Genomic DNA, 24,737 nt, shown 5'->3' on the forward strand with positions numbered 1-24,737 from the left:
CACACACACACACACACACACACACACACAGCAACAAGCCCTGGGATTGCAGAGATGAGCAAATTAGGCTGGCATGGAGAGGTTACAATACAATCACTGGTTTCTCACTGTGTCCCCAGCCTCTGGGCAGGCAACTCCATTGTATTCTCCTCTGAGCACCCCCTAGTTTTCCTCCCTGCTCCCAGCCCTGAGGCCCTCACCTGCCAGCTGCCCGGGTGTCAGGGGCAGCAGGTTCTTGTCTGCAAAGCCGCCTAGTGGGAAGGAGACTGGAAAGGCTTTTGTACCTGCTGCAGAGAGATGCCAGGGCCAGGCAGGCCTTTCCCCAAACCCAGCACCCCAGGCCTGGCCTCAGTCCCTGCTCTCACTTCTCAGACCCAGCGCTTGGGCCTGTCTGTATTGTATGGGTGGCCGCAAGGCCCTTGAACTCCGTTGCCCCCTGGGAGGGCTGCTCAGCCCGTGGCTGTGGCCGCTGCTGCTTCTGTCTGGGTCAGCAGGGTACGCATTGCTGCAGCCTCCTCCCCTGCGTCCTCCCAGCCTGCTCCTCTCCTGGGTCTCACGTGAGCAGTCTTTGAGGCTTCTGTGGAGGCCTTGGAGGCGGGGAGAAGACAGGGCCGAAGGGCCCAGCCCACTTGAGTGCCAGACTCCAGGGGACCTGAGACCAGACCTGTGGGTGCACAGCTTCCCCTCCCAGGACCTGCGCCGCCCCCGCCAGCCTGCAGCCACAGTCCTCTCCCTGGGGGATTCCGGGGGCAGTAGCTTGGAGGAGTGGCGGACCTTCCCCCTGCCCTCGTCACCTGGACGTTCTCTTTGCCGATGGTGATATCTTGGTCTTCCGTCCCCTGCTGCGTGAAGGGCAGTCACGGGCTCGGAGGCCGGTCCAGTGTCCCAGGTCCACAGTCCCCAAGCTGGCTTCCGGGTGGATCTTAACTTTTGGCAGGGGGGCCCTTCTCCCTCACCACTGGCCTGCGCCTCTCTGCTGGGGAACCTGCAGTTTTTGTCTTTTATGTTTCTGCCTCCCTTAAGGCATGTAAATTTGTGACTCCACTTGGAAGCTAACAGGATGGCTGAGGCCCAGGGGAGAAGCAGGCCCCAGAGGCCCCAAGTCAAGGCGTGGGAGGGTGGGATCTAGCCAAGTTGGGGCTGTGGCCCACCTTACCCCAGGACCCCCGGGAGGGCAGGAGCCCTTCCTCCAAACGATGCAAACCCACAAACCACATTAACAAAATACTTTGGGAAGATGCATCCCAACAGCCAGACACTCACCTCTGGGTCTCTTCATCCTTCCTTCCAGCCTCCTGCCCCCTTCTCTGGCCCTGGCCCATTCTTAACTGCTCACCCCTTCCTAATCCCATTCTCCCAGGCCCTGGGCACCTCCCTCCTCAGCCCCGTCTCAAGGTGGGGCAGGATTCTGAGGATCTGCAAGGTGGAGGTTTCACTGCATCGGGAGCCTTGGCCCAGAGTAGGTCTCAGGGCTCACCAGGTCCCAAGCCTCGGTGCTGCCTCCCCTTCTCTTCCCCCCCCAACTTCCCTCTTCCTGCCCATGTCCATCCCCACACTCCAAGTTCTCTTCCCTCCTTTGCTGCCATCTCCTCTTCCAGAAGCTTCTCCACATTGCCTGTCCTCCCCCGCCGTGGGGAGGCTTCTGCGTCTGTGTGCATATGTCTGGGTCACAGGTACTGTGTTTGTGTGTGCCTGTGTGCACGGCACGTGTGGACCATGCTTCCTTGGTCTGCATGTGGCTAAGTCATGTGAATATCTGTGTGTGTAACATGCTGGTCAGCTGCTGGGGTGTGTGTGTGTGTGTGTGTGTGTGTGTGTGTGTGTGTCTGGGTTGCGTGCAGAAGTGCATCATTACACATGGGCTCTCCCCTACGCTGGAGGTACCTCAGACTCAAGGCGGTGGCCCCTGGAGGACCAATCCTTTAGCTTCATTCTTGCCCTCCTTCAAGCCCTGGACACCACCCCTTTCCCATGCCAGGCCTTCCCCATGGAGAGAAGCAGGAAGAACTCCTTCCAGAAGCCTTCTCACCTGCCCAGCCCCACCCCCAGCAGGCTCTCGCCTCAGGCGATCCCAACGTGCCCCCTTTTACATCTAAGAAACAGAAGCCTCAGAAAGGGCACCACTGAAGCCTCCCCTAGTCACGAGTCTGTTGCTGGCTGGGAGGTCCGGCTGGGTGCAGGGGAAGTGGGACCACCCATGGGGAGTGAGCAGGCACAAAACAGGGCTGGCAGAGCCCTCAGGGGGCAGGGGCTGCTGGGGTAGCTACAGTGGGGGTGGCATCCCTAAAAAAATCGAGATCAGGGTGCTGCAGCCAGAGGAGTTCACTGGTCCAGGAGCATCTGCACAAAATGTCTGAGCCGGGGGCCAGCACTGTAGGCTTTACTGGTTTTGTCTAGTCTTCTCTGGGGAAGTGGGGGACGACAGCTTAAAATGGATTTTCAGCAATAATGGACCCCCTCCCGAACTGCAACGCAAGAGAGAGAGAGAGAGTGTCACTTGGGCCTTGGTGGGAAGGTCAAAAGAGAGGGGTGAGCCCAGAGGCCTCTCCGAGGAAGGCCCTGGGGCTAAGAAGGCCTCTTCCTGCCACGCGGGTGGGCGGCTGGTGATCTGTTGTGGTCATTCAACACCAGGAAGCACGGGGTGCTGGGGAACCCCAGTTCCTCATTCCTGGCTTGATGGAGGTGTTCTGGGCCCAGAGCTGGGGTCATCGGGTTCTCAATAGGGAAGATACTAGCCTGAGCATTTCCAGTGAGGGTGAGGCTGTCTGTGCTCTGGGTGAGAAGCCTCCTAACGCTAGGACGACATTCTAGTTCCCTCTTTGAACCCAGGTCCTTGACCCTGCCCTGGAGCAGGTTGAGGTCTTGAGGTTGAGACATCACAGCCCACCCATCCCCCAGCCAGTCCCTCATTCCACTGTCCCCACCCCCACCTGGCTGTGTGAGGAATGGGGCCACCTGCACATCATAACACGGCCCCCTCCTGGGGGAGCTTTGGGCCAGCCTCACTTACTCTTTCCCAGCTCCTTGCGGCTGAGGGGACATGTTTGGGGGCTGGAGAAACTTCACCTCCCCTTCAATGGTGGCCCTCTTGAACCCTGGCTTGCTGAAATCAAAGTAAGTGTGAGGGAAGTGCTTGTCTTCCTGCTTTGAAGCATCCTGCGGCTCCCTGGTTTCTAGTGGTTCCTCTGGTGGCTTCTCTAGCGCATCCTGAGTGAGGTTTTCCTGCTCTGGCTCGTCCACAGTGGGCTGGGCAGTGTGATCCACAGTGGGCTCTGTGGAAGGCGTCATGGCTATCTGGAGTGGGGCTTTGATCACATGCCCCAAATTGGGCAAGTCCATCCTGCAGGAGGAGGCCATGGCCAGGGAAGATGCGAAGTTGATCAGCTCTGCCAGGCCGATGGTTTGTGGGGAGGGGGACGTCTGGGGGCTTGGAGGCTGCTGGGAGACTTTGTCTGGAAGAGCTGGCTGGGCACTGGGGGCCTGGCTCTGCTTCTTGGAGCACACAGTGTCCTTGGGGGCCGACGGCTGGTCTGGGTGGCAGGCGGTCTCTTTTGTGCTCTCCTTGATGGGCTGCATGCTGATCGCCTGTTGCAGGCTGTGTTCTGAGGCCTGGACGAACTTGTCTGCCCAGAAGAGGTGTTTGGAGGTCTGCACACAGATGGAGCGGTGGTCGGTGGATAGCGGGTCCTCCTCTGTGGTACTCAGGTAGCTGGAGTTTGACCTCATACTCCATTGGCTGATGTCCTGCTGCATTAGCCCTTCCATGTAGGGGTGGAGTGACTCTGTCTTATACCCCTGCGGCTCAGGGTCTTCACTGAAGGGTTCCAAGTTAACCACCTTCATCTTGGGCTCTGTGTCCAGCTTGGCCTCGGGCTGGAGCATGACAACCGGGCGCATCTCTGGCTGCGGGAAAGGCTTGGGCTTCCGTTCTGGCTCCAGTTCTGGGTCTAGGCACAGGACCTCTTTGTCTGGGGACTCCAGCTCTAGCAATTCTTTCTCTAGCTGAAAGGTTTCAACAGAAAGCTGAGGAGGCGCCTGCCCCCTCAAAGTCCTCCCCGACACCCATTCCCTGCCCTGCCCCCCTCGTGCTTCTTCTCACTTCCTTTCCCACACTTGCCTCTTCCAAGTGACCTGCCTAGGGCAGGGAGGCGGTGTGGGCAGCTGGTGAGGGCGGGTGTGCGTGCTCGTGCCGACACTGGCCTGGCGCCAGGGTCCCAGAATTGTCCAGGGTAGGGGCTGGTCGGGCTTTAGAGAAGACAGGCCCCAAAGAGCCCTGCCCCTGGACTCCCACCTCCCCATGAGATGTGATGCTGCCCATTGTTACCTCCATGTCATCTTCCTCTTGTACTGGCTGGAACTGGTTTTGGTTTATGCCACCCCTAAGACAGAAGGAGACAGAGTGGGTGACAGGGCTCCATGGGGTGGCTTCAGGGGACGGTGTCTGGAGCCCTTAAGGCCCCCTGCCTTGTACACGAGCTGGCAAGATGCCCTCAGCTCACTCCCCTGTCTGTGCCCACTCCCACCAAAAATTCCAGACTCATTCTCAAACTTCAGTGAGTTCTGGAAGTGCCCAGAGAGCTGGCCAAGTTGCCCCCTGCCACCCGCAAAAGAGGGATAGAGTTGGTTGGAGGTGAGGCCCAGGAATCTTCATTTTAATCCAGCATCCCAGTGAGCCAGTGCCCTTGAAAGCGGCTCCCCACAGAAAGAAAAGCCCAGAGCAATGCCCTCTCTGGGACCTGCCCGCTCTCAGCTTGGAAATGCAGGGGTGTATATGGAGGGTGCCCTTGGTTCCTGTTGGTATTTTGCCATCATCTTGGCCGTCGCCTTCAGTGCTCAGCCACTGTGACCCCTCTCCTTCCTTAGGCAACTGCCCACCCTTCCCTTGGACTGCTGTCCTCAGAGAAAGGCAGCTCTAAGGGGTCAGGTCCCACCCACGTCTTGGGTGTGCCCCACCACCCCTCAGTCCTCCTCCAACGTCAGGGGCTGGGGGCAGAAGCAGAGGAGGATAGGACCCCCACCCCCTGCTGCCTTTTGGCCTGGATACTGCCCTTGGGGAGATTTTGGAAATGGGCAAGATAGAGGGAGATCCTGGGTGGGTACACATGAAAACCTCACAGCCATGGCAGCTGGTGAGGGCTGGTGATCTTGGAGGGTTGGGGAGAGGTCCTACGATGATGGGGGGGGACTAGTTCTCACTGTGTATCCACAATGTCCACCGACTCCTTGTCACAGCAGGGAAATCCATTGGCACCTGGCAGGGAGAAGGAGGTGAGGGCAGGGGAGCTGCAGGCGGGGACAGTCCCTGAGGGGTTCTGGAGTCCGGGCTGGAGGTGCTGCTCCAGCCACCCCCTCCCTCCCTGTCCCTCACCTAAGCCCATGTGCCGTCCCCTCGCCCATCCTTGCCAGGGTCACCAGCCCTATCCTCCACGTCTGCTCCCTCCACCTTCCGTGATCCATCACCGTCCTCCATTAGGGCGAATACTAACCGTGGTCACTTCCGTTCATTGAGGGCTTCTAGCCCAGGTATTGTGAGGAGCACTTTATATGCTTCAGCTCATTGAATCAACACAGAAAATGAGAAGAGGTTCATTTGCCGAAAGTCCCTCAGCTGATCATTCAGGAAGTCAGGACCTGAATGCAGATTTCACTCAAGAAACTCTTTACTCCCCTGTCCCGCATGCCATCCTACCCTGGAGCCTACAACTGTGTAGGGTTCCCCATCACACCCCAGATGAACTTCACCTTTCTCCATTCCTGCCCCTCTGCCCCCTTTCTCCACTCTCTCTGGCCAGGCTTCAGATTTGCCATTCACTTTAACCCTGGCCTCTCCTGCCCTGAAATCTGTCCTCTCTTCCCCTGGCTTCTCACACCATCACACCCTGGGGTCATCCATCTCCAACTCTGGGCCAGAGTTCTCACCCCAGGTGCTTAATTTGAGGTGATGCTGACACCCGTCTGGTTATTTATGAGCTCCAGTCATCCTCTGCAGGAGAGACTGACTCCTTGGGGGAGCCCCCCCACCCCGCCCCAGTCCCCTTCCTGGAAGCTTAGGAGCCACCAGGCTGTCCCATTCTCTGCTCCCCAGCGTACTGGATAGAAGTTGTTGGTGGGGCCATCATGGCAATGGGCAAGCTGAGTCTCTACGAGCCTGGAGTGTGGCAGGAAGTGACAGCCTTGGCTCTGGCTGAGAAGAATTGCTCCCAGGATTAGACCAGAAGGATTAGAATGTGCTGTGGCCTCTCCCTAGAGATGTAGAGGCTGGAGAGTGTCCTTGAATGGCTGGTGTTGCTCCTGGGATTTGGCTTCCTCCACGTTCAGCCTGGGCCTGGGATCCAGGGTGCTGGGCTAAGAGTACACCAGGGACAGGCTCACAGTGCTGGGCTCCGTGGTCTCTTCGGAACCCATCACCTCCTTGACCACCATGCTTCCTTCGACCATCCCTTGGCTTTCTCCCCACGTCTCGCTTCCTCTGCAATTCTACCTGCCCCAAGTGCTGCTGTTCCTCAGGCTTCTGACGTCAGAGCCTTCTTTTGCTTGCTTTACAAAGTTTCCCTGGGAAATTTAATCAACACCTGCAGCCTTAACCCTTCCATAAACAGCAACTGGATATGGATAGAAGGGGAGAAATTATTATGGTGTAAACCTCATTGCAGCATTGGGGGATGGAAGCAAAAGTCTGAGGTTGATTCAACTTGGGGCCTCTGTACCCAACTTGGGGATGTTCTATTAGGGATTCAAGTGACATTCTGTAGTGCGTGAAATCATTTCAATTTCCAATTTTGGGTTGCTATTATATAGAAATGTATTGATCTCGTATCCTGTAACCATCCTAAAATCTTATTAGTTCTAGTAACTTTTTTTAGATTCCATAGGGTTTTCTATGTAAACAATAATGTTCGTGACTCAACAGTCTTACTTCTTCGTTCCCAACCTGGATGTCTCTAATTTCCTTTTCTTGCCTTATTGCACTGAGAATAATCTCCAGTAAAATGTTGAAGAGAATTGAGAGTGAACATCCTTGCTTTGCTCCTGAGCTTAGGGGCAAAGCATTCAGTATTTCACCATGAAGTATAATGTTATAATTTTTCTCATAGATGCCCTTTATCAGGTTGAGGAAGTTCCCTTCTATTCCTAGTTTACTTAATTTTTAAATAGGAAGGGATGTTGGATTTTATCTGATGCTTTTTCTGAATTTATTGAGATTATCATATGGTTTTTCTTTTATATTCTGTTAATATATTATGTAAGTTATATATAGCATATATTATGTTAACATATGTTACATATTATTCTGTTAATAATTCTTTTATAATTTGTTTATGGTGAAATAAATAGATTTTTTAAAATTTTTATTTATTTATTTATTTATGGCTGTGTTGGGTCTTCATTGCCGCATGCGGGCTTTCTCTAATTGCGGTGAGTGGGGGCTACTCTTCGTTGTGGTGCGTGGGCTTCTCATTGCAGTGGCTTCTCTTGTTGCGGAGCACAGGCTCTAGGCGTGCGGGCTTCAGTAGTTGTGGCACGTGGGCTCAGTAGTTGTGGCGCATGGGCTTAGTTGCTCCGCGGCATGTGGGGTCTTCCCGGACCAGGGCTCAAACCCATGTCCCCTGCATTGGCAGGCGGATTCTTAACCACTGCGCCACCAGGGAAGCCCTAAATTGATTTTTTTAGATGTTAACTCAATCTTGCATTCCTGGGACAAATCTCATTTGATCATGATGTATTATCTTTTTATACGTCGTTGAATTTGATTTGCTGACTTTCAAAAAGGATTTTCACATACATGTTCACGAGGTATATTGGTGTGTAATTATCTTTTCTTATTATGTCTTTGTTAGGTTTTGATACGCTGGCCTCATAGAATGAGTTGAGAAGTATCCCCTCTTCAATTTTCTGAAACAGATTGTGTAAAATTGATATTATTTCTTCTTATTTTTGGTAGAAATCACAAATGAAGCTTGTGGACCTGGGCTTGGAGTTTCCTTGTGTGAAGATTTTTAATTACAAATTCAACTTTCAAAAATAGATACAGGGCTATTTAGCCTATCTATTTCTTCTTTTTTACTGTGGTAAAATATACATAGCATAAATTGCCCTTTTAAAACTATTTTTCGGTATACAGTTCAGTGGCATTAAGTACATTCACATTGTTATGCAACCAACACTATTCCTCCCCAGAATATCTATTCTTCTTGAGTCAGCTTTTGGAGTTTGTAATTTTTTTTTTAAAGGAATTTATCTATTTCACCTAAGTTGTCAAATTTATTGGCACAATTTCTTCCTAATATTCCCTTGTTATCTTTTTCATATCTAAAGAATCTGTAGTGATGTCACCTCTTTCATTCCTCATGCTAGTAATTTTTGTCTTTCTTTTTTTCTTGTTCATTTTGGCTGGAGATTTATCAATTTTGTTGGTCTTCTTCTTCTTTTTTTTTTTTTGTGGTATGCGGGCCTCTCACTGTGGTGGCCTCTCCCGTTGCGGAGCACAGGCTCCGGACGCGCAGGCTCAGCGGCCATGGCTCATGGGCCCAGCCACTCCGCGGCATGTGGGATCTTCCTGGACCGGGGCACGAGCCCATGTCCCCTGCATCGGCAGGCGGACTTTCAACCACTGCACCACCAGGGAAGCCCTGTTGGTCTTCTTGAACCAGCCAGAGATATGTCTGATTCCTGTCTGGTCACCCTAAAGTGACATCTGCCAGGCAATAGGCTCCTGAAGTCATAGGTTCCCAATCAGCTTTTTATGATTTCACTATTACACATGAACAACCAAGCATCACCAGGCATTTGAGAAAACTGCTAACATAGGAGTGACAGACCAAGAGAAAAAAGCACTCCAGAGTACGAGAGGTAATTTGAGAAACTGAAGGAAACTTAAAAATTCTGATCATCTTCAGAGATTCAGAAATGAAGATATTCAACAATATATATTGCATCCAGAAAACAAGAACAGGATACTATTTAAAAAGAATTAAGAAAAGAAAGAGCTTTTTGGCAAACAGAATTGGAAAATAAAATACAGAGAATATTCCTAGAAAGTAGAACCAAAATATCAAGACAATGTGAGAGAAAAGGATCAAAAGGAAATCTAGGGCTTCCCTGGTGGCGCAGTGGTTAGGAATCTGCCTGCCAATGCAGGGGACACGGGCTTGAGCCCTGGTCTGGGAAGATCCCATATGCTGCAGAGCAACTAAGCCCGTGCACCACAACTACTGAGCCTGCACTCTAGAGCCTGCGAACCACAACTACTGAAGCCCACGTACCTAGAGCCTGTGCTCCACAACAACAGAAGCCACTGCAATGAGAAGCCCGCACACCGCAATGAAGAGCAGCCCCCCACTCATCGCACCTAGAGAAAGCCCACGTGCAGCAATGAAGACCCAATGCAGCCAAAAATAAATAAATAAAATAAAGTTAAAAGGAAATCTAATTCTGGGTTATAGAAAGGGGATTCAGAAAGAATGGAGAACATGGAGAAGAAAAGAGAAATCAATATTTCCCTGAGCTGAAGGATGTCATTGGCTTAAAAGTGTTTACTGAATGCCCAGCACTACAGATGTCAAAAGATCTTTGTTATAAAAGTTCATTGCACCAAGAACAAAGGATTCCTAAATGTTTCTAAGTGGAAAAACAAGTCACCTACAAGGGGAGGAGAATCATACTGGCAGCAGAGTTAGCAACAAAGCTTGTCTTTAAAATTTCTGAGGAAAATGGTTTTTAACCTAGAATTCTATATCCAGCCCAACTATCAATTTAGCCATGGAAAACTCAGAAAATTTACCTCCTCTTTTTTTTTGGGGGGGGGAAGTTATTTGAGGATGTGCTAAAGCAAAATAAAGGTGTAAAACAAGATAGGAATGAAATAATGTGTCCACCCCCAGAAAGAAGCTAAGTCCCAGATGTTAACTGTATAGAGGCCTACAACCAGTACACATTTGTGCAGGAGAATAGAGGATCCTGGGCAGTAGGTCTCTGAAATAAAGAAGACCTGACAAGGTAGTTGGCTAGATGTAGAGGTTGAAGAAAACAAAGACTATAATAAAAGCAAAGAGTACAAGGAAAAGGCCACTAAAAACTCCAGGAAAAACAAAAAGCTGTATGAGAAAGAAAAGGTAGTTGTGGTACCTTTTCTGGCCCTGCAGTGAACAGTTGTTATGTAGTCACAATAAGGTAAATCCTGTTTATTAACTTTCAACTTTTAGAATCAATATATAAACAAAATTTGGAAAACAAAATTATTGTTATGGGACAATATGAATGTTACCAACCTTGATATTAAAAAAACAGAAATACAGGTTAGAGGCTTTGGGAGGTGTAAGGCAGGGAGGAAAGCTGAAGGGAAAGGTAGGGTCACTACAAACTTCATCTTACTATGTGTGTTGTCAAAAGATATTCTCTAAAGTTGATGAAAAAATAAAGATATAAGTATATTAAATTTACAAAAGCTATCAGCATATCTAAAAACAATTGAAGTTGGGAGGGTGGGGGAGGGTGGTGCCATTAGAGCAAGAAAGTGGTAATGTCTAGAGCTGATAAACCAAGAAAAAGCCTGTAAGCTTGTAGAGAGATAAGAAGGTAACTAGGCAGAAAAACTGTTCACATGAAACAAGAGTTGTTGCTCTGAGGAGTGAGGCTGGGGGTGTGTGGTATAGGGGATTCTTGTTTCTCATCACTGAATAACCTCTTCAGTACTATTTAACCACATGCATATATTTCTATGATAAAGTTAAAAGAAAATGTTGAGCCCCAGGTACTGGCCAGGCACGGTGCTAGGGGCGGAGGAGATAGTGATGAACATACACAGTCTCTGCCCCCTTGGAGCTTTCAAGCCTGTGGCTGTGACTGCAGGAGACCCTCCAATCTCTATTTCTTACTCTCACTTCTCCTGAGTTCTAGACTCAAACTGCAATCACTGATTACACATTTCTCCTTCAGGGGGCCTCAACCTCACCTTGTCCAAAACACTACGGATTCCTTGTCAAAGCCTGGAATTCCCGTTTCCTATTGTGACGTTGCTCAGGATTCGCCTCTTCCTGAAAACCTTCCAGATTCTACCTCGAGGTGCTGAGCTAGGGACTCCTTGTCCAGTTGCCCCCACCCCACCCCACCCCTGCGGACTTCTATCTAAGCACACAGCTTCTTTCTGACCCTCAGTTAGAGGTGGGTCGGGTGCGTGGGCTTCTCACTTTGAATCTCTGATCCTTTACACAGAGAGTCAGATATAACGTGGATGCTTAGCAAAAGTCTGTGCAAAAATATGGCTTCCTTATCCCTCTCACCCTGCCAAACCCTGCGGTTTATCCCCCATTTCTGACCTCAACTTCACACCCTGGTGTCCAGACTCTAGCCTGGCCAACACGGTTCTGCATGTCTGACCTGTCTTCCTTTCCAATCTCTCATCTCTCGATAACCTTCTCTGCCTGATTCATCCTTCATCCTATCACCCCAATTAGAGACCTGGGTCATTTGTGACCGTCTCACTTCCCCAGCTTCTGGCCTTCCCACCACTGCTGTTGCTGACCTTCTCTTCTGACACCAAAGTCAACACAAACCCAGGACTCACTACCCCTCAAAACTCAATTCTGAGCGCTTTGCACACATTCGATCCTCAGAGCCATTCTATGCACAGGTGGCCGCGACTCTCCTCTTACAGATGAGGAAGCTTGCACAAGTCACACAGCTCTTAAGAGCAGTACCATGACCTGAACACAAGTCGGACTGGTTCCAAACCCTGTGGTGCTAACCATTGTGCTGTCTGAAATTTCTTTAGGCCTCTAGATGGACCACTGAACCATGTCCCCCCACCCCCATCCCCACTGGGCATCTCAATGACTGCAGAGTGAGCCTGCTGCATCACCCCTGCCTCTGCTCACGTCTAGACTCTAGGGTGGCCTCAAAGATCCTGCATGGTCTGACCTCTGCCTTCTTTTTTCACCTCCTGGTATCCAGTTCCTTGCCTTGCCCCAAGCCCAAGACACCCTGGAGCATGGCAGGGTCTTTTGTGCCCCAGTGCCTTTGCACAGGCTATTTCTGATACTCAGAAAGTCTCTCTCCTGACAAAATCCTACTCATGCCTGACAGCCCAAATCTCCATTGTCGTCATCTCAGTGATAATCCTAGCTATCCAACCTACCTTTTAATTTTTAGTTAACTCATCAGACTCAGGGCCTAGCACAATGCTAAGCCCTTACAAATAATAAATGCTAGAGAGGGTGTGGAGAAAAAGAAACCCTCCTATACTGTTGGTGGGAATGTTCTCACTATGGAGAACAGTATGGAGGTCCCTTAAAAAACTAAAAATAGAGTTACCATATGATCCTGCAATCCCACTCCTGGGCATATATCTGGAGAAAACTCTAATTCAAAAAGATACATGCACCCCAATGTTCACTGCAGCACTATTTACAATAGCCAACGCACGGAAGCAACCTAAATATCCATGGACAGATGAATGGATAAAGAAGATGTGGTATATATATATATATATATATATATATATATATATATATATATATACACACAATGGAATATTACTCAGCCATTAAAAATGCTGAAATAATGCCACTTGCAGCAACATGGATGGACATAGAGATTATCACACTAAGTGAAGTAAGAGAGACAGAGAAAGACAAATATCATATGATATCCCTTATATGTGGAATCTAAAAAAAAAGATACAAACAAACTTATTTACAAACTAGAAAGAGACTCACAGGCACGGAAAACAAACTTATGGTTACCAAAGGGAAAGCGGGGGTGGGGGGGTAGGGATAACATATACACACTACTATATATTAAAATAGATAACCAACAAGGACTCACTGTATAGCACAGGGAAGTATACTCAACATTTTGTAATAGCCTATAAGGGAAAAGGACCTGAAAAAAATATATATATAACAATTACTGTGCTGTACACCTGAAACTAATATGACATTGTAAATCAACTATACAATTAAAAACTAAAATAGGACTTCCCTGGTGGTGCAGTGGTTAAGAATCTGCCTGCCAGTGCAGGGGACACGGGTTTGAGCCCTGGTCTGGGAAGATCCCACATGCCGCGGAGCAACTGAGACCGTGAGCCACAACTACTGAGCTCGCGTGCCACAACTACTGAAGCCCACGCATCTAGAGCCCGTGCTCCACAACAAAGAGAAGCCACCGCAATGAGAAGCCCGCGCGCCCCAACGAACAGTAGCTCCTGCTCGCTGAAAGCCCGCGCACAGCAATGAAGATCCAACGTAGCCATAAATAAATAAATAAATTTATAGGTAGATTTATAAATAAATTTATAAAATAAAATACTGTTCTCTGCTGAGATTTAAAAAAAAAAGAAAAAAAGAGTAAGTCCTGAAGGGGTTGCAGTAAATGTTGCAGGAGTGATTTAAGTTGTTTGCATCAATTTGTTTGCCTTAGGCATTTGGGACGGCGGGGGGCGGGGGGGGGGCGGGGGCGGGAAGCTGCTCTCTGGTAGTTGGTTCTTGGCACGTTTTGAAGGCTGGCCTATGTCCTCCTGGGAGAGAAGGTCTTGAGAAGAAAGCCTCCATTTCGGGGGAGGGGGGGATCTGAGCCCCCATTATTAGAAACCTGGGAGATCCAGGGCCCTGAGGGGCAAACATCTTTGCTTGTTGGTACGGAGAAGTGTGCAAAGCACAACGGATGCGCTCAGTAAACATCTGTTGAAGCAGATTGCTTTTCCTTGCACAAGCTCCAAGCATCAACCAGGAACAACTTGATTTGATTTGGGGGTGGTTCTCGGCAGTTTGGGATAATTCATGTGTCATTTCTGGGCACAGGGCCACTGCTCTTTCTGGGTACCCTGAAGCCCTCCAAGAACCCGCCGGGTCTGCAGCCTCCACCCCTCGGTGTGCACGTGTGTACACACACGCTTGTGCACCGCGCAGGGCCAACGCTGGGTGGGTGTGGTGGTCAGGGTAGCACCGCCCCTCATCCTCGCTGGGATCGCGAGGGTTTTGGCTGGGGTCGACCTTCCTTTCAGGCGCCAGGCAGGGGCCCCGGCCAATCCCCGCCCCCGGAGCCCCGCCCCTCACTTTAACTTTTCCCGCCCGGCCCCGCCCCGGTAGTCCCTCCGCGCCCGGCCTCGCCTCGCCGCGCGCCCGCCCGCTCCCACCTGTCACCCCCATGCTGACCGAGGCTCTGTCTGGGAGGCGGGGAGCGGGCTGGTGGCTGCTAACCCCTCCGCCTCCAGTGCGCTCTTTGGTGGCGGGCTGTGGAGGGCGGTGGAGATGCCGGGGGCGCCGGCGTCTGTGATGTTGCCGCCTCTGTGACATCCCTGCCGCGACCCCTGCGGGCAGGGAACAGCGCTCACGATCCCGGCGAGTGGGTGGGCTTGGCGGTTGGGGGGCATCTTCCGGAGTGGGCTGCCCCACCTCGCCCCGCAGCCAGCCGGATGCCCCTCTCCTGGAGACATGGGGCGGCCCTGCTCTCTGCAGCAGGCCCAGATTGGTGGAGGGCGGCGACCTGTAAGCCTGGGGTCTGCTAGGCTGAACTTTGCACCTGCCCTGGGCACACTGGCACAAGGCCGCTGCCCCTTCTGTGCGCCCAGGACCCTCCAAGAACCTGCTGAACCTGCCACCTTTACCCCAAGTTGTGCACGTGTGTCCACTGCACACACACTGGGACACAGCTTTGGGGTGCAGAGCCAGATTAGATAAGGCACCCTGTGTGCTGGCGGCATCCATCCTCAGACAGGTCCTCCCCCACCACCAGGGAACCGACTTTGGGAAAGTCATCTCTGATCACCTGCAGACACTTGGGTGGCTGGAAGGGCTGGGAGTGCAGGCTCACTCCCAGTTCAGTTCCCAGGAAGCCAGGCCTCAGGGACAGAGGAGTGGTGGGGAGGTGCGGGGGGATGTCTTTGTTCTGGGCATGTGGTCTGCCCCCACCTATCCCTGCTGGGTCAGTGCCCAGGCTCGACATCCTCCTCCTCCTCCCCTCAGCCTGGCAGTGTTCTGCCAGGGACTTCCCTGCTGTCACTGGGTGGGGGATCTTGCCTAACTGGTCTGAATGGATAGCTCAGAGGCGGAACTGGAAGCACCAACTGGGAGGAGTGGTGGGAAAAGCAGCCCCATTCAAGGGCTGAGAACAATCCTTGCCTACGGGGCAAGACTTGACAAGGTCCCACCAAGAAGGCACAAGGAGGCTGCTGTCAGGATGTGAGGTTCAGCACACAGGCAGGCACGAGTGGAGACAACCGTGGCCCAAACACACTTATTACCTCAAACTTTATTGCCCACGAGGAGTTCTCTACCGTCTCAACTCTGCAGGACCAAGGCTGCAGTTCTTCATGCACGGGGGGGCCGGGGGTCTCTCCCTGGGGAGCAGCATGGCTCAATGTGGAGAGCTGGGCAGAGGCCACCTTGGCAAAACGTGGGGATGAGCTTCTCCCCAGATGGAATCTCAGGGGACATCCCCTCACCCCACAACAATTCACAGTTGATTAATGCTACATGAGTGCTAATCAGCTCCCCCGGAAAGAAGGGGCTGGGTTGGGGTGATGGTAGGGGGTGCTCACCTTAAAGAAACCTGAAGGAGGTTTGAGGGGTCACACGCATGGAGAAGGGTCAAGAGCTGAGTCCCTTCACCCCATCTCCTGGCCTGCTTGTGCTCATGCAGAACCGCTGGCCTGCCCTCCTGGAGGGCAGCCATGAAAGTGCTTGAGGTCATCAGAGTGCAAAGTGCAGCTGGCAGTGCCCCCGAGACCAGGGGCAGCAGGACCAGTGAGTGTCTCGGGAAGCTCATGTGAGGCTGTTGAGAGCTGTGGCCTGGGTAACAGTAGCACCTGCGTCTGCTGCCTTCTCTCGAGTCTATCGTGCTCTGTCCTCAGACGGTTCCCGTCAGGTAGGTCTCATGTCACCCTTCACTACTACAGATGAGGGAGCTGAGTGCCAGCTGGGCAGGGGCGGTGCTGGGCCTGCGGCTGGGGCTCGGGGCCTGTTGCTCTGGGGAAGACTCGTGGCCAGCAGCAAAGGGGCATGTGCTTAAGGACTGAGAACCATGTCACTTGAACGCCTTCTCTGGTCCTTGGCTGAAGCTGAGCTCAGCTCAGGGCCTGGGTTGCGGCTCCCTGAGAAGTGTGGTGTTTTCTCCCAGGGAGACCCCCAGTGTCAGGCATTCCTCCCTCCCTGACCTGGTCTGAAAAACACCTAGAGATAGAAGGGGGGCTGATGGCCAGGCAAGGCCGGCCAAGGGCGTCAGAGGGCCCCCTCCATTAACCCAAGGGTAGGCACACCTGCTGCCCCAGTCCTGTACTGGGCCTGGGGGTAGGTCATTAGATGCTCATACCTGCCTGGAACCCGAGGGAGGGGCTCGCCCACCTCTCTGGGACCTGGGCCGGAAGCCACTCTCCCCTGACTGCCAGCAAGTGGTCACTGATCCTAATGGGTCAGGCCAGCTTGTCAGGACCAAGGCAGAGAAGACCCTCTTTGTTCCCCATGGGAAGAGGCCTCCTGTCTTCCTCCTCCTCCTCCCCATGGGAAGAGGCCTCCTGTCTTCCTCCTCCTCCTCCTCATGTGGGCTCAGGAAGGACACAGGTGGGAGATCCTGGGAGGTGTTCTGCTAGCCCCACCTTACTGCTGCCAGCCCCTGGTCCCACCGCTGAGCCACAAGCTGGCAGACCCCTGGGAGCAGGCAGGCTGAGCCTGTGTCTCAGGGGCAGCGCTGAGCACCGAGAAGGAAGGTCGCTTCTGGCCGAGTGCAGCCAGTGGTGGAAGGCTGGTTAGGGCCTGTTCTCCAGCTGGCCATGCTTGACCCTCCAGCTCCAGGCGAAGCTGCCATCAGGGGCCAGGGTGCACTGCAGGTCGATGCCCGAGTCTGGCACCTCCATGTCGTAGCGCACGGGCTGCCCGTCCTTGGTCACCAAGCTGAAGGCTGAGGCTGGGATCTGGGGGCAGAGCAAACGAATGGGCCTGAGAGTGGCAAGGGGCACTGAAGGTTCCTAGAAGTGCAGTGCTGACGGTCTCCTGCCGTGCTGGCAGACACCTCCCTCCAGCCGAGTAGGCAGCCCTGAGGTATCACCTGCCTTTCCTTCTGGAACACTTGCAGAATCTCTCCTGGCCCAAGTGTGGGTCCTGAGGACCCTTCAATCACCACGGCCAGTCTTGCCCTGGGACCCCAGGGGACATCTGGGGCCAGCTATTTCCTCTGGTGCCATTTCTACTTATTCAAAAGCCTCCTTCCTGGAGGACTGGGCTAGGTGCACTGGGTTCTGGGGCTCTGCCCCTAAGCGTGTACCTGCCCCCTTACCTGGCTGCTGATGCCAGTTGCGATGTCTCCCACCTTGACCCGCTGGAATTCCCGGATGTGCAGGTGTTCGCCATTGAGAGACTGTATTTGGACTTTCACACCTAGAAGGCAGGTAAGGTGACCGTCAGGGGAGTGGCTGCTAGCTCCCTAAGGCGCCCTGTGTAGGGGGAAGCAGGGTGGCTGTGGGGAAGCTGCAGAGATGACATGGAGGATGGAGTGGCTGTAATGTTATACCCCTGCTAGCTCTTACTGGCCATTTCCTGTCAACACCAGGAATTTGGCCTGCACAGTGCAAACATCTAGGGTTGGCTCCTGTGGGGAAGTAGTATTTCAACTTACAAAGCAGAAAGGAACTGGAAACAAAGATTCTTAAATTAGATTGTGGGCAACTTAGATTTTAAGTCCCTGAGGTGGAGCGGCCTGTGGCCAGGCATGGGGGCTTGATGCCATGAGTCTCACTGTCCCCAGGGAACCGTAAGCTGATGAAACCCTCATTCCATCAAAATCACAACATGACCTCTGCAACCACGCTTGAAAACAGAGTTCTACATTATGTTGTCCTTCTCATCTTCTGACTTCAAATGTCAGAGGAGGATCTCAGCAAACCTACTACTGAGTTTTTTTTTTTTTAATATTTATTTATTTTTGGCTGCGTTGGGTCTTCATTGCTGCACACGGGCTTTCTCTAGTTGCGGAGAGCAGCGGCTACTCTTCGTTGCAGTGCGCGGGCTTCTCATTGCGGTGGCTTCTCTTGTTGCAGAGCACGGGCTCTAGGTGCATGGGCTTCAGTAGTCGTGGCTTGTGGGCTCTAGAGCTCAGGCTCAGTAGTTGTGGCACACGGGTTTAGTTGCTCTGCGGCATGTGGGATCTTCCCGGACCAGGGCTCAAACCCGTGTCCCCTGCACTGGCAGGCGGATTCTTAACCACTGTACCACGAGGGAAGCCCCTATTGCTGACTTCTTGATTAAAACGCTCACGGGGTCCCGTTCTTCCTTTTCCCTTTAGAAGACATTAATTGCTCAGCTTTTGGACTCCAGGCCAGGAAAGACTGCTCTCTGCCCCAAGCTAGAGGCCTTCTGGGACTCTATCAACTGCTCACAAGGGGCAATGGTCCTTGACTGCCCCATGAGGAAAGGCTCTGGATGATCAGGGCCTTTACTCTAAACCAACTTAATGGCCAGGTACCTCAAATTCTGGGTGCCAGGTGCCTTCCTCTCCCTTCCCCACTGTGCCCCACTCTCAGACTCCCCAGTCCCAGGCGGATCAGGGGACTGTACCGTTGAAATAGCTCGGCGTGTCGGTGGGCCGCCCCCGGGCCAGCATCATGTTCCAGCTGGAGCTGCGGGCCTCCGCCTGGCTGCCCCACGAGTGCACGCCGGAACTCAGGGTGTCCCGCGAGCTCTGAGAGGCCTTGGACGGGTTCTGAAACAGAAGTGGGCACAGACTCAGGCCCCTGGGCTCAGGGAACCATCTCTGGCCTTGGTCTGATTTGGCAAGGAAGTGCCCATGTCCTAGGCTGGAGCGTGGCTCTCCTGAGCATTGGGGCTCAGCACAGGGCTGAGCTCCTGAAGGGTCCTTGGGCTGGAGGAGGGTGAACAGTAATTCTATGGGGACCAAAGCCAAGCCTTTCCCCTCACTATCCTAGTAGCCAAACCAGTCCCTAATTCTCGGGTGTGTTGGAGATGGACCGTCTCATTCTGAGAAACCAGGACCCCTGCCCCAGTGAGGACCCCTCTCAGAAGGAACGGGCACCCCTGTCACCTGCCCTTTACCCACTACTTGCACACGGCCCCTTCACTGGCCGGACACAGAGCCACCTGCCCTGTGCCCTGGCTCCTGGCCCACGGCCGACTCACCTTCTCACTGTCATCTGACAGGGAGAGGCTGTCGACGCTGAGGCATGACAGGATTTGCTCCTGTTCCTCCAAAGAAAATGGCTGCGACAGGCTGTTCAGAAATAATTCTGCAGAGAAAGGCAGAAGACTTTGTGAAAGACTGGGAGGGTCCAGCTGTGCCATCGGCATTCTTCTGCACAGACTGCTGACCCTGGGAAGAGGACGAAGCCCAGGCCTTGGTGCAGGGCCCAGGCCTGTGCTCAGGGACCTGGATGCCGTGGCTGCCCGTACCTATTTCCAGCTGTTGCAGCTCTTGCTCAGGGAAGGTTGCCTTCCGCTCTGGTGAGCTGGAGTTCTTGGCTGGGGCCGGATCCAGGGAGGACAGAGCCAGTGGTTCCCACGTCCCGGACTCTTCTTTGCCCCAGTGCAGGCTGGGAGACTTGTTCTGCTCTGGGGGCTCTGGGGGTGGAGGAGGCTGGAGCTTAGGGGCCCCGCCTGCTGCGTCCTCAGCTGGCTGGGGCCCCAGGTCCTCTGGTGAGAGCTCCCCTGGCGACAGCTCCACTGGTGGGGCACGTAGGGTCTGGTGAGGGTGCCCTTGGCTTGGCGGTGGGTGGGCTTGGAGTGGCGGCGGATGTCTTGGTTCTTTGTACTCTCCCCTCCAAGGGCTCCTCAGACCTCCCACTACAAAACAGAGAGGACACGTGGTGAGGTGGAAATGGGCCAGGCCAGGTGGCCTTTCCTGAGCAGAAGAGGGCCAGAAGCGGGCAGTGAGGGTGGCCTTTCGCCCGGCCAGGACATGACTTCGGAGGGCAGTGTGTGGTCTCCAGAGGAGGCCTCTTCCATAAGATGGCCCTGATGATGGGACTAGGACAGTATTTCTTTTATTCCATTTTCCTCCTAGGTAACAACTGCAAATTTAAAAATTACAGAATTGGCTCCAGAGAAGGACTTTGTTAATATTAATAGTAAAGAGAAGATTTAAAAATAGCTCTGGGGTAATGCCAACTCACAGTTCCCAGGCGAATGGGCCTCGCTGACCCTCCGTCTCTCTTACCCCTCCCCTCCCAATAGTCAGTGCTTCCTGAAGACACCATTCCTCTGGAGTGGGGGGACAATTCAGCCCTGGGGCCATTACAACTACCATCTAGGTTTGGCGTCAGGGGGCTCTGCAAGGTCTCTCTTCTGTTTTATTCCCTTTCGTTCCCATAACCACTGTCTCTCCCTTGCCACCCCCTACCCCGCCCCCGGCTGATGTTCTCTTATGTTCAACATGTCATTTTCGGTTTGATCGAATTCTTGCAAAGCACGTGTTATTTTTATTTATCAATTTTTTTAATACATTTATTTTATTTTTGGCTGCATTGGGTCTTTGTTGCTGCGCGTGGGCCTTTTCTCTAGTTGTGGCGAGCGGGGGCTACGCTCCGTTGCGGTGTGCGGGCTTCTCATTGCGGTGGCTTCTCTTGCTGTGGAGCACGGGCTCTAGGCGCGTGGGCTTCAGTAGGTGTGGCACGCGGGCTCAGCCGTTGTGGCTCGCAGGCTCTAGAGCGCAGGCTCAGTAGTTGTGGCACGCGGGCTCAGTAGTTGTGGCGCACGGGCTTAGATGCTCCGCGGCATGTGGGATCTTCCCGGACCAGGGCTCAAACCCACGTCCCCCGCATTGGCAGGCGGATTCTTAACCACTGCGCCACCAGGGAAGCCCTATTTATCAATTTTTAATTTCCAGAAAAGGCACTGTGTTCTAGGCCTTGCTCTGTTGGTCCTCTTTGCAGCCAGCACTGCGGCTTGAAGATCCAGCCAGGTTGCCCCGTGAGCAGAGTTGCTTTAATTGCTGTGAGCGCTGCGTGGAGCATCCTCCACCCCCCACCCCCACGTTTGGCCTCTCCAAGCTTCCAGGGAGGGACACCCGACTCCCCTCCCACAAACGACACTGCAGCGTGCATCCGCAGGCGTGTCCCCTTATGGATCTGGGCAGAGTTTCTTTGGCGGTGCGCCCTGGAGTGGGGTGCTGGGTCCCGGGTCTGCAGACGTCTGCCGGAGTGCTGCCAGGTGCTCTCCAGAAGAGCGCAAAGGCCACTGTCCCTCATCCCCACCAACACTTGGCGTGACACCAACTTCCTGATTTTCCCCACACAAATGGCTAGAAAGTGATACCTGGCTTTATTTCACATTCTCTGATACTGAGTTCAAGCCTCCCTTTATATGTTGTAACCCCCTGCCCCATCTCTGAGCACAGCCTCTGCATCAAGACACAGTACTAAGCACAGTACAAGACACAGTACTAAGCACTTGGACTCACGTGACCTCAGTCTTCCTAACAAGCCTGAGGCTGGTGTCATGCCCATGCTCTAGACGGGGAAACCAAGGCTCTGAGAGGCTGAGTACCTTGCTCTTGGCCACTACACGACCCCGCCGCCTCTCTCGCCCCCTGCAGCCAGCATGGGGCTCTTACCATGCTGCAGTGCCAGGCTGACCTTCCCCCCCAGCTCTGCTGCAGACGCTCGGTGGACAGGCTCTTTCCTGAGCCCTTCCTGGATGGCCTGGGCTGTGAGGGGGGCACAGGAGGGCGGGATCTCCCTCACAGGCGGAGGCTCGCTGGCAATCTGGGGGTCAAAAGGCAACATATGAGGCCCGCCTCCCCGTCACTTCCTGGCCCCCGGCTTTCTGTTCTTGCTCCTCCCCACTCTCCCCTGCCCTGCTGTGCTGGGGTCGGTCACAAGGACCAGAGTGGCCTGGTCTAGAGTGAGGGCTGGGACTGTTCCAAGAAAAGGTAGGACAGCACAGAGCCAGGGGGTCAGGCACCCATGACCCCCAGGCCCAGCCCGTCAGGAGGCAGGCAGAGATGGCGCGGGGTGTGGACGCAAGAGAGCCCTGAACCATGGACCCGAGAAGACCCCTCACCTAGGATCTGCCCTTGGACCCTCAGATTCCAGTAGCCAAGTATTTTAGTCAGGATCCCACATTTATGATGAGGCCTCTGCTTGCTCCCATCTGCCACTGAAGAGCGGCCCAAATGGGAGGCCACATGAAGCCTGCAGCCCGGGCCCCGTGGCCCTGCTGGCGGCCCCAGGCGCTGTCACGGACCTTGAGGCACAGCGGCCCTCGGAAGTACTGGGTCCAAGGGTGGCAGCCATTGAGCATGTGCAGCATCATGCAGCAGCTGCTCCAGACGTCCGCCTTGGTGTCACAGGGCTTGCCCATCACCACCTCTGGCGCCATGTGGGTCTCTGTACCAGGGATGTAGTCCCCTGAGAAGGTGAGGAGAGACAGAAGAGGCAACTGTGAACTCTGACGGGCAGAAGCCTCGGCAATGACCACCCGAGTCAATTCCTGAAACACCCTGACTGTCTCAGAGTACTTTAAATAGAGATAGAGCCTCCAAATCAAGCTTGCTGGGGCTGGGCCAAGTCGGGAGTTGTCCTGGGGACTAGGACAAAGAATATATCACCCAAAACACGGGCTCTGCCCTGTGGACCAAACCCTTAAAGTGCTTTCCCCAAAGGGGGGAGGGGCCTAGACGCTGGAAATTCGGTTGTAGAAGACTGATTAGTGGTACAATGTTCCTAAAATGTAGGTTAAAAAAAAACAAAAAGGAAAAAGAAAACTTATATGCATAAAAGACTAGAAAGATTGATGCCAGATGTGAACAGTATTTTTTTCCAGCGGTTTGTAGTTTTGCTTAGCTTGACTTTCTGCAAAAGATATTAGAAGAGACATTTTTGTAATAAGAAGAAAACACTACAGTTATTTCCAAGTGGAGGGCAGGTGTCCATGTGCAATTTACATCTTCAGAATTACCAACAGTCCTTTAACAACAAAGAATCACTTCTAAAAGACTGTTTTTCCTTTGGTCAAAATGAAATAATTTTACGCTAATGCTATAAATAAGAAAGCAGGGCACAAAATCGTGTTATAATGGCCTTAACTATGTACGGAAAAAAAAAAGACCTGGAGGGAATTATCTAAAATATTCATGATTATCTCTCTGGGCAAGAGGAATGGTGAGAATTCTTTTTTCCTCCCCTTCCATACCACTTAACACTGTAGTCACCAAATATTTTACAGTGGGTATGGATTATTTTGATAACCAGAAGAACGTAAGTTAAAAACAGGGATTTCTTCAGCTACTAAGCCCCAGCCCCTTGGTCAGCCTTCCCATTTTGCTTTCAGAAACTGTGCTCTCAGAGACACAGGAGGGCTGAGGTCGCAGGCTGGGAGCACAGCTCCCCAGGAAAGGCTGGGCGAGAGGGGTGGAGCTCTGGGGGCTCTGAGGTAGGAGACCTGGGGACCTCAGGCGAGGCACCCAGCCTTTCTGTTCCCCACCCTGTATAACAGGAACGGCAGAAACAAGCACCTGATGTGCACCATTGCATTTAAGCCTAACAACAAAAGCCTCATAACCTAGGGCTGCGGTGGGGCTGAAGCATCCTGGTGGACCTAAAGTGCTCACATCTCTGATTGCCATTAAGGAAAGAACAGAAGGCACATGGCTAATGCGTAGTAAAGGCTACTGGCTATTATCATTGTGGGGAGCGGTGGCGGGGAGGGGCGTACCTGTGAGCAAAGACTTCCCCAGGCCATCGGGTTGAAGGCACACAGCATGGCCAAAGTCGCAGAGGGCTGCGTGGCTCCCATCGCTGGACAGGAGCACATTGTCGGCTGGCAGGCCGCCCCCGGGAGGAAGAGGAACAGGTGAGTCACCAAGGGCCCCGGCCCAGTCTGCGCCTCTGGGAGGCGATTTTCTGGCCGACCCTGCATGGCAGCTGCTGCTTCTGATTAGTTCATTAGTCATGGAGGGAGGGAGGAGGGAATCAGTTCAGCCTGGAGGCAGGAAGCAGGCAGGATCTCTGAGGGTGAGGGGACAGTGCCACTCAGCTCTGCTGTCCCCACCCTCCCCCAGTGGTCACCAGTGCGGTAGGAGCTTGATCTGCTGTTCTCTGTGGGCATCGCCCACTGGAAACTACAGTGCCAGGCTGAGGGCTGGGAGAACACACTTCCCCTTCCTACTGGAGCAGGTCCAGAAGACCTGGGAGGAAACCAGGCAGGGTGGGGTGAGGAAGGAGCCCCACGGGGACCAGGGCCACAGGCGCCCTGAGCCTTACCTTTTACATCTCCATGTAGAATCCTTCGGGTATGGAGGTATTCCAGCCCTTCCAGAGCCTGGCCCAGGTAATAAAGGGCCCGGTCCTCCGGCAGGCAGCCCCTCTGCTTTATGAGCTGGCCCAGCGAGCCACCTAGGAGACCAATGGCCAGTCTTTACATGGGGCTTTTCCAGGCCTGCAAGCCAGCCAAGGGCAAGTGCCTTCGAAGGGCAGGTGGTAGAAAGCAGGCCTTTCTTGCTCATGTCACAGGGTCAAGAGAGTAAAAACGGATTGACTGGGCTTCCCTGGTGGCGCAGTGGTTGAGAGTCCGCCTGCCGATGCAGGGGACACGGGTTCGTGCCCTGGTCCGGGAGGATCCCACATGCCGCGTGTGGTTGGGCCCATGAGCCATGGCCACTGAGCCTGCGCATCCGGAGCCTGTGCTCCGCAACGGGAGAGGCCACAATAGTGAGAGGCTCACGTACCGCAAAAAAAAAACAAAAAAAAACCGGATTGACTGGGGACGAGGGTCAACGTGGGCAAGACTCGGGGAAACCCT

The 24,737-nt window shown here is 53.3% G+C and overlaps 3 protein-coding genes across 4 annotated transcripts in view; all 3 read right to left on the reverse strand.

Moving 5' to 3' along the window:
• The window catches only part of LOC114888997 (EF-hand calcium-binding domain-containing protein 3-like), a 4,409-nt gene extending 3,130 nt beyond the window's left edge, over positions 1-1,279 (reverse strand). Inside the window, 2 exon segments of the mRNA XM_029211708.1 lie at positions 201-251; positions 1,264-1,279. Of these exon segments, the coding sequence (XP_029067541.1) occupies positions 201-251; positions 1,264-1,279 (67 nt within the window).
• A 1,101-nt stretch (positions 1,280-2,380) lies between these two features.
• SPATA32 (spermatogenesis associated 32) lies at positions 2,381-15,149 on the reverse strand. The gene is made up of 5 exons (XM_029211709.1): positions 14,132-15,149; positions 5,197-5,251; positions 4,325-4,379; positions 3,011-4,002; positions 2,381-2,465 (listed from the first exon to the last, which is right to left on the reverse strand). The coding sequence occupies exons 1-5, from the start codon at positions 14,751-14,753 to the stop codon at positions 2,381-2,383; spliced, it is 1,809 nt and encodes a 602-aa protein (XP_029067542.1). The 5' UTR covers positions 14,754-15,149.
• An 85-nt stretch (positions 15,150-15,234) lies between these two features.
• MAP3K14 (mitogen-activated protein kinase kinase kinase 14) overlaps positions 15,235-24,737 on the reverse strand; it is a 42,930-nt gene continuing 33,427 nt past the window's right edge. For both annotated transcript variants that reach the window (XM_029212749.1, XM_029212750.1), the window contains 9 exons: positions 24,200-24,331; positions 23,652-23,756; positions 22,182-22,345; positions 21,550-21,700; positions 19,392-19,781; positions 19,122-19,228; positions 18,543-18,687; positions 17,266-17,366; positions 15,235-16,903 (listed from right to left, as the gene is read on the reverse strand). In XM_029212749.1, the coding sequence (XP_029068582.1) occupies positions 16,739-16,903; positions 17,266-17,366; positions 18,543-18,687; positions 19,122-19,228; positions 19,392-19,781; positions 21,550-21,700; positions 22,182-22,345; positions 23,652-23,756; positions 24,200-24,331 (1,460 nt within the window). In that variant the 3' untranslated portion in view covers positions 15,235-16,738. The remainder of the gene's footprint in view (positions 16,904-17,265; positions 17,367-18,542; positions 18,688-19,121; positions 19,229-19,391; positions 19,782-21,549; positions 21,701-22,181; positions 22,346-23,651; positions 23,757-24,199; positions 24,332-24,737) is intronic.

This window comes from Monodon monoceros, unplaced genomic scaffold (genome assembly GCF_005190385.1).
Source record: "Monodon monoceros isolate NGI ecotype Baffin Bay Population unplaced genomic scaffold, NGI_Narwhal_1 Super_Scaffold_9, whole genome shotgun sequence".
NCBI lineage: Eukaryota > Metazoa > Chordata > Mammalia > Artiodactyla > Monodontidae > Monodon > Monodon monoceros.

Bases quoted from the DNA above. Each gene is read 5' to 3' on its own strand.
- SPATA32 (XM_029211709.1), bottom strand. From the start codon at position 14,753: ATGACTTTCCCAAAGTCGGTTCCCTGGTGGTGGGGGAGGACCTGTCTG. The intron at 5,252-14,131 runs GTGGGAGCGGGC...TCTCCCTGCCAG, and splicing joins GGTCAGCATGGGGGTGACAG to GTGCCAATGGATTTCCCTGC. The intron at 2,466-3,010 runs GTAAGTGAGGCT...CTTGCGTTGCAG, and splicing joins CCGCAAGGAGCTGGGAAAGA to TTCGGGAGGGGGTCCATTAT.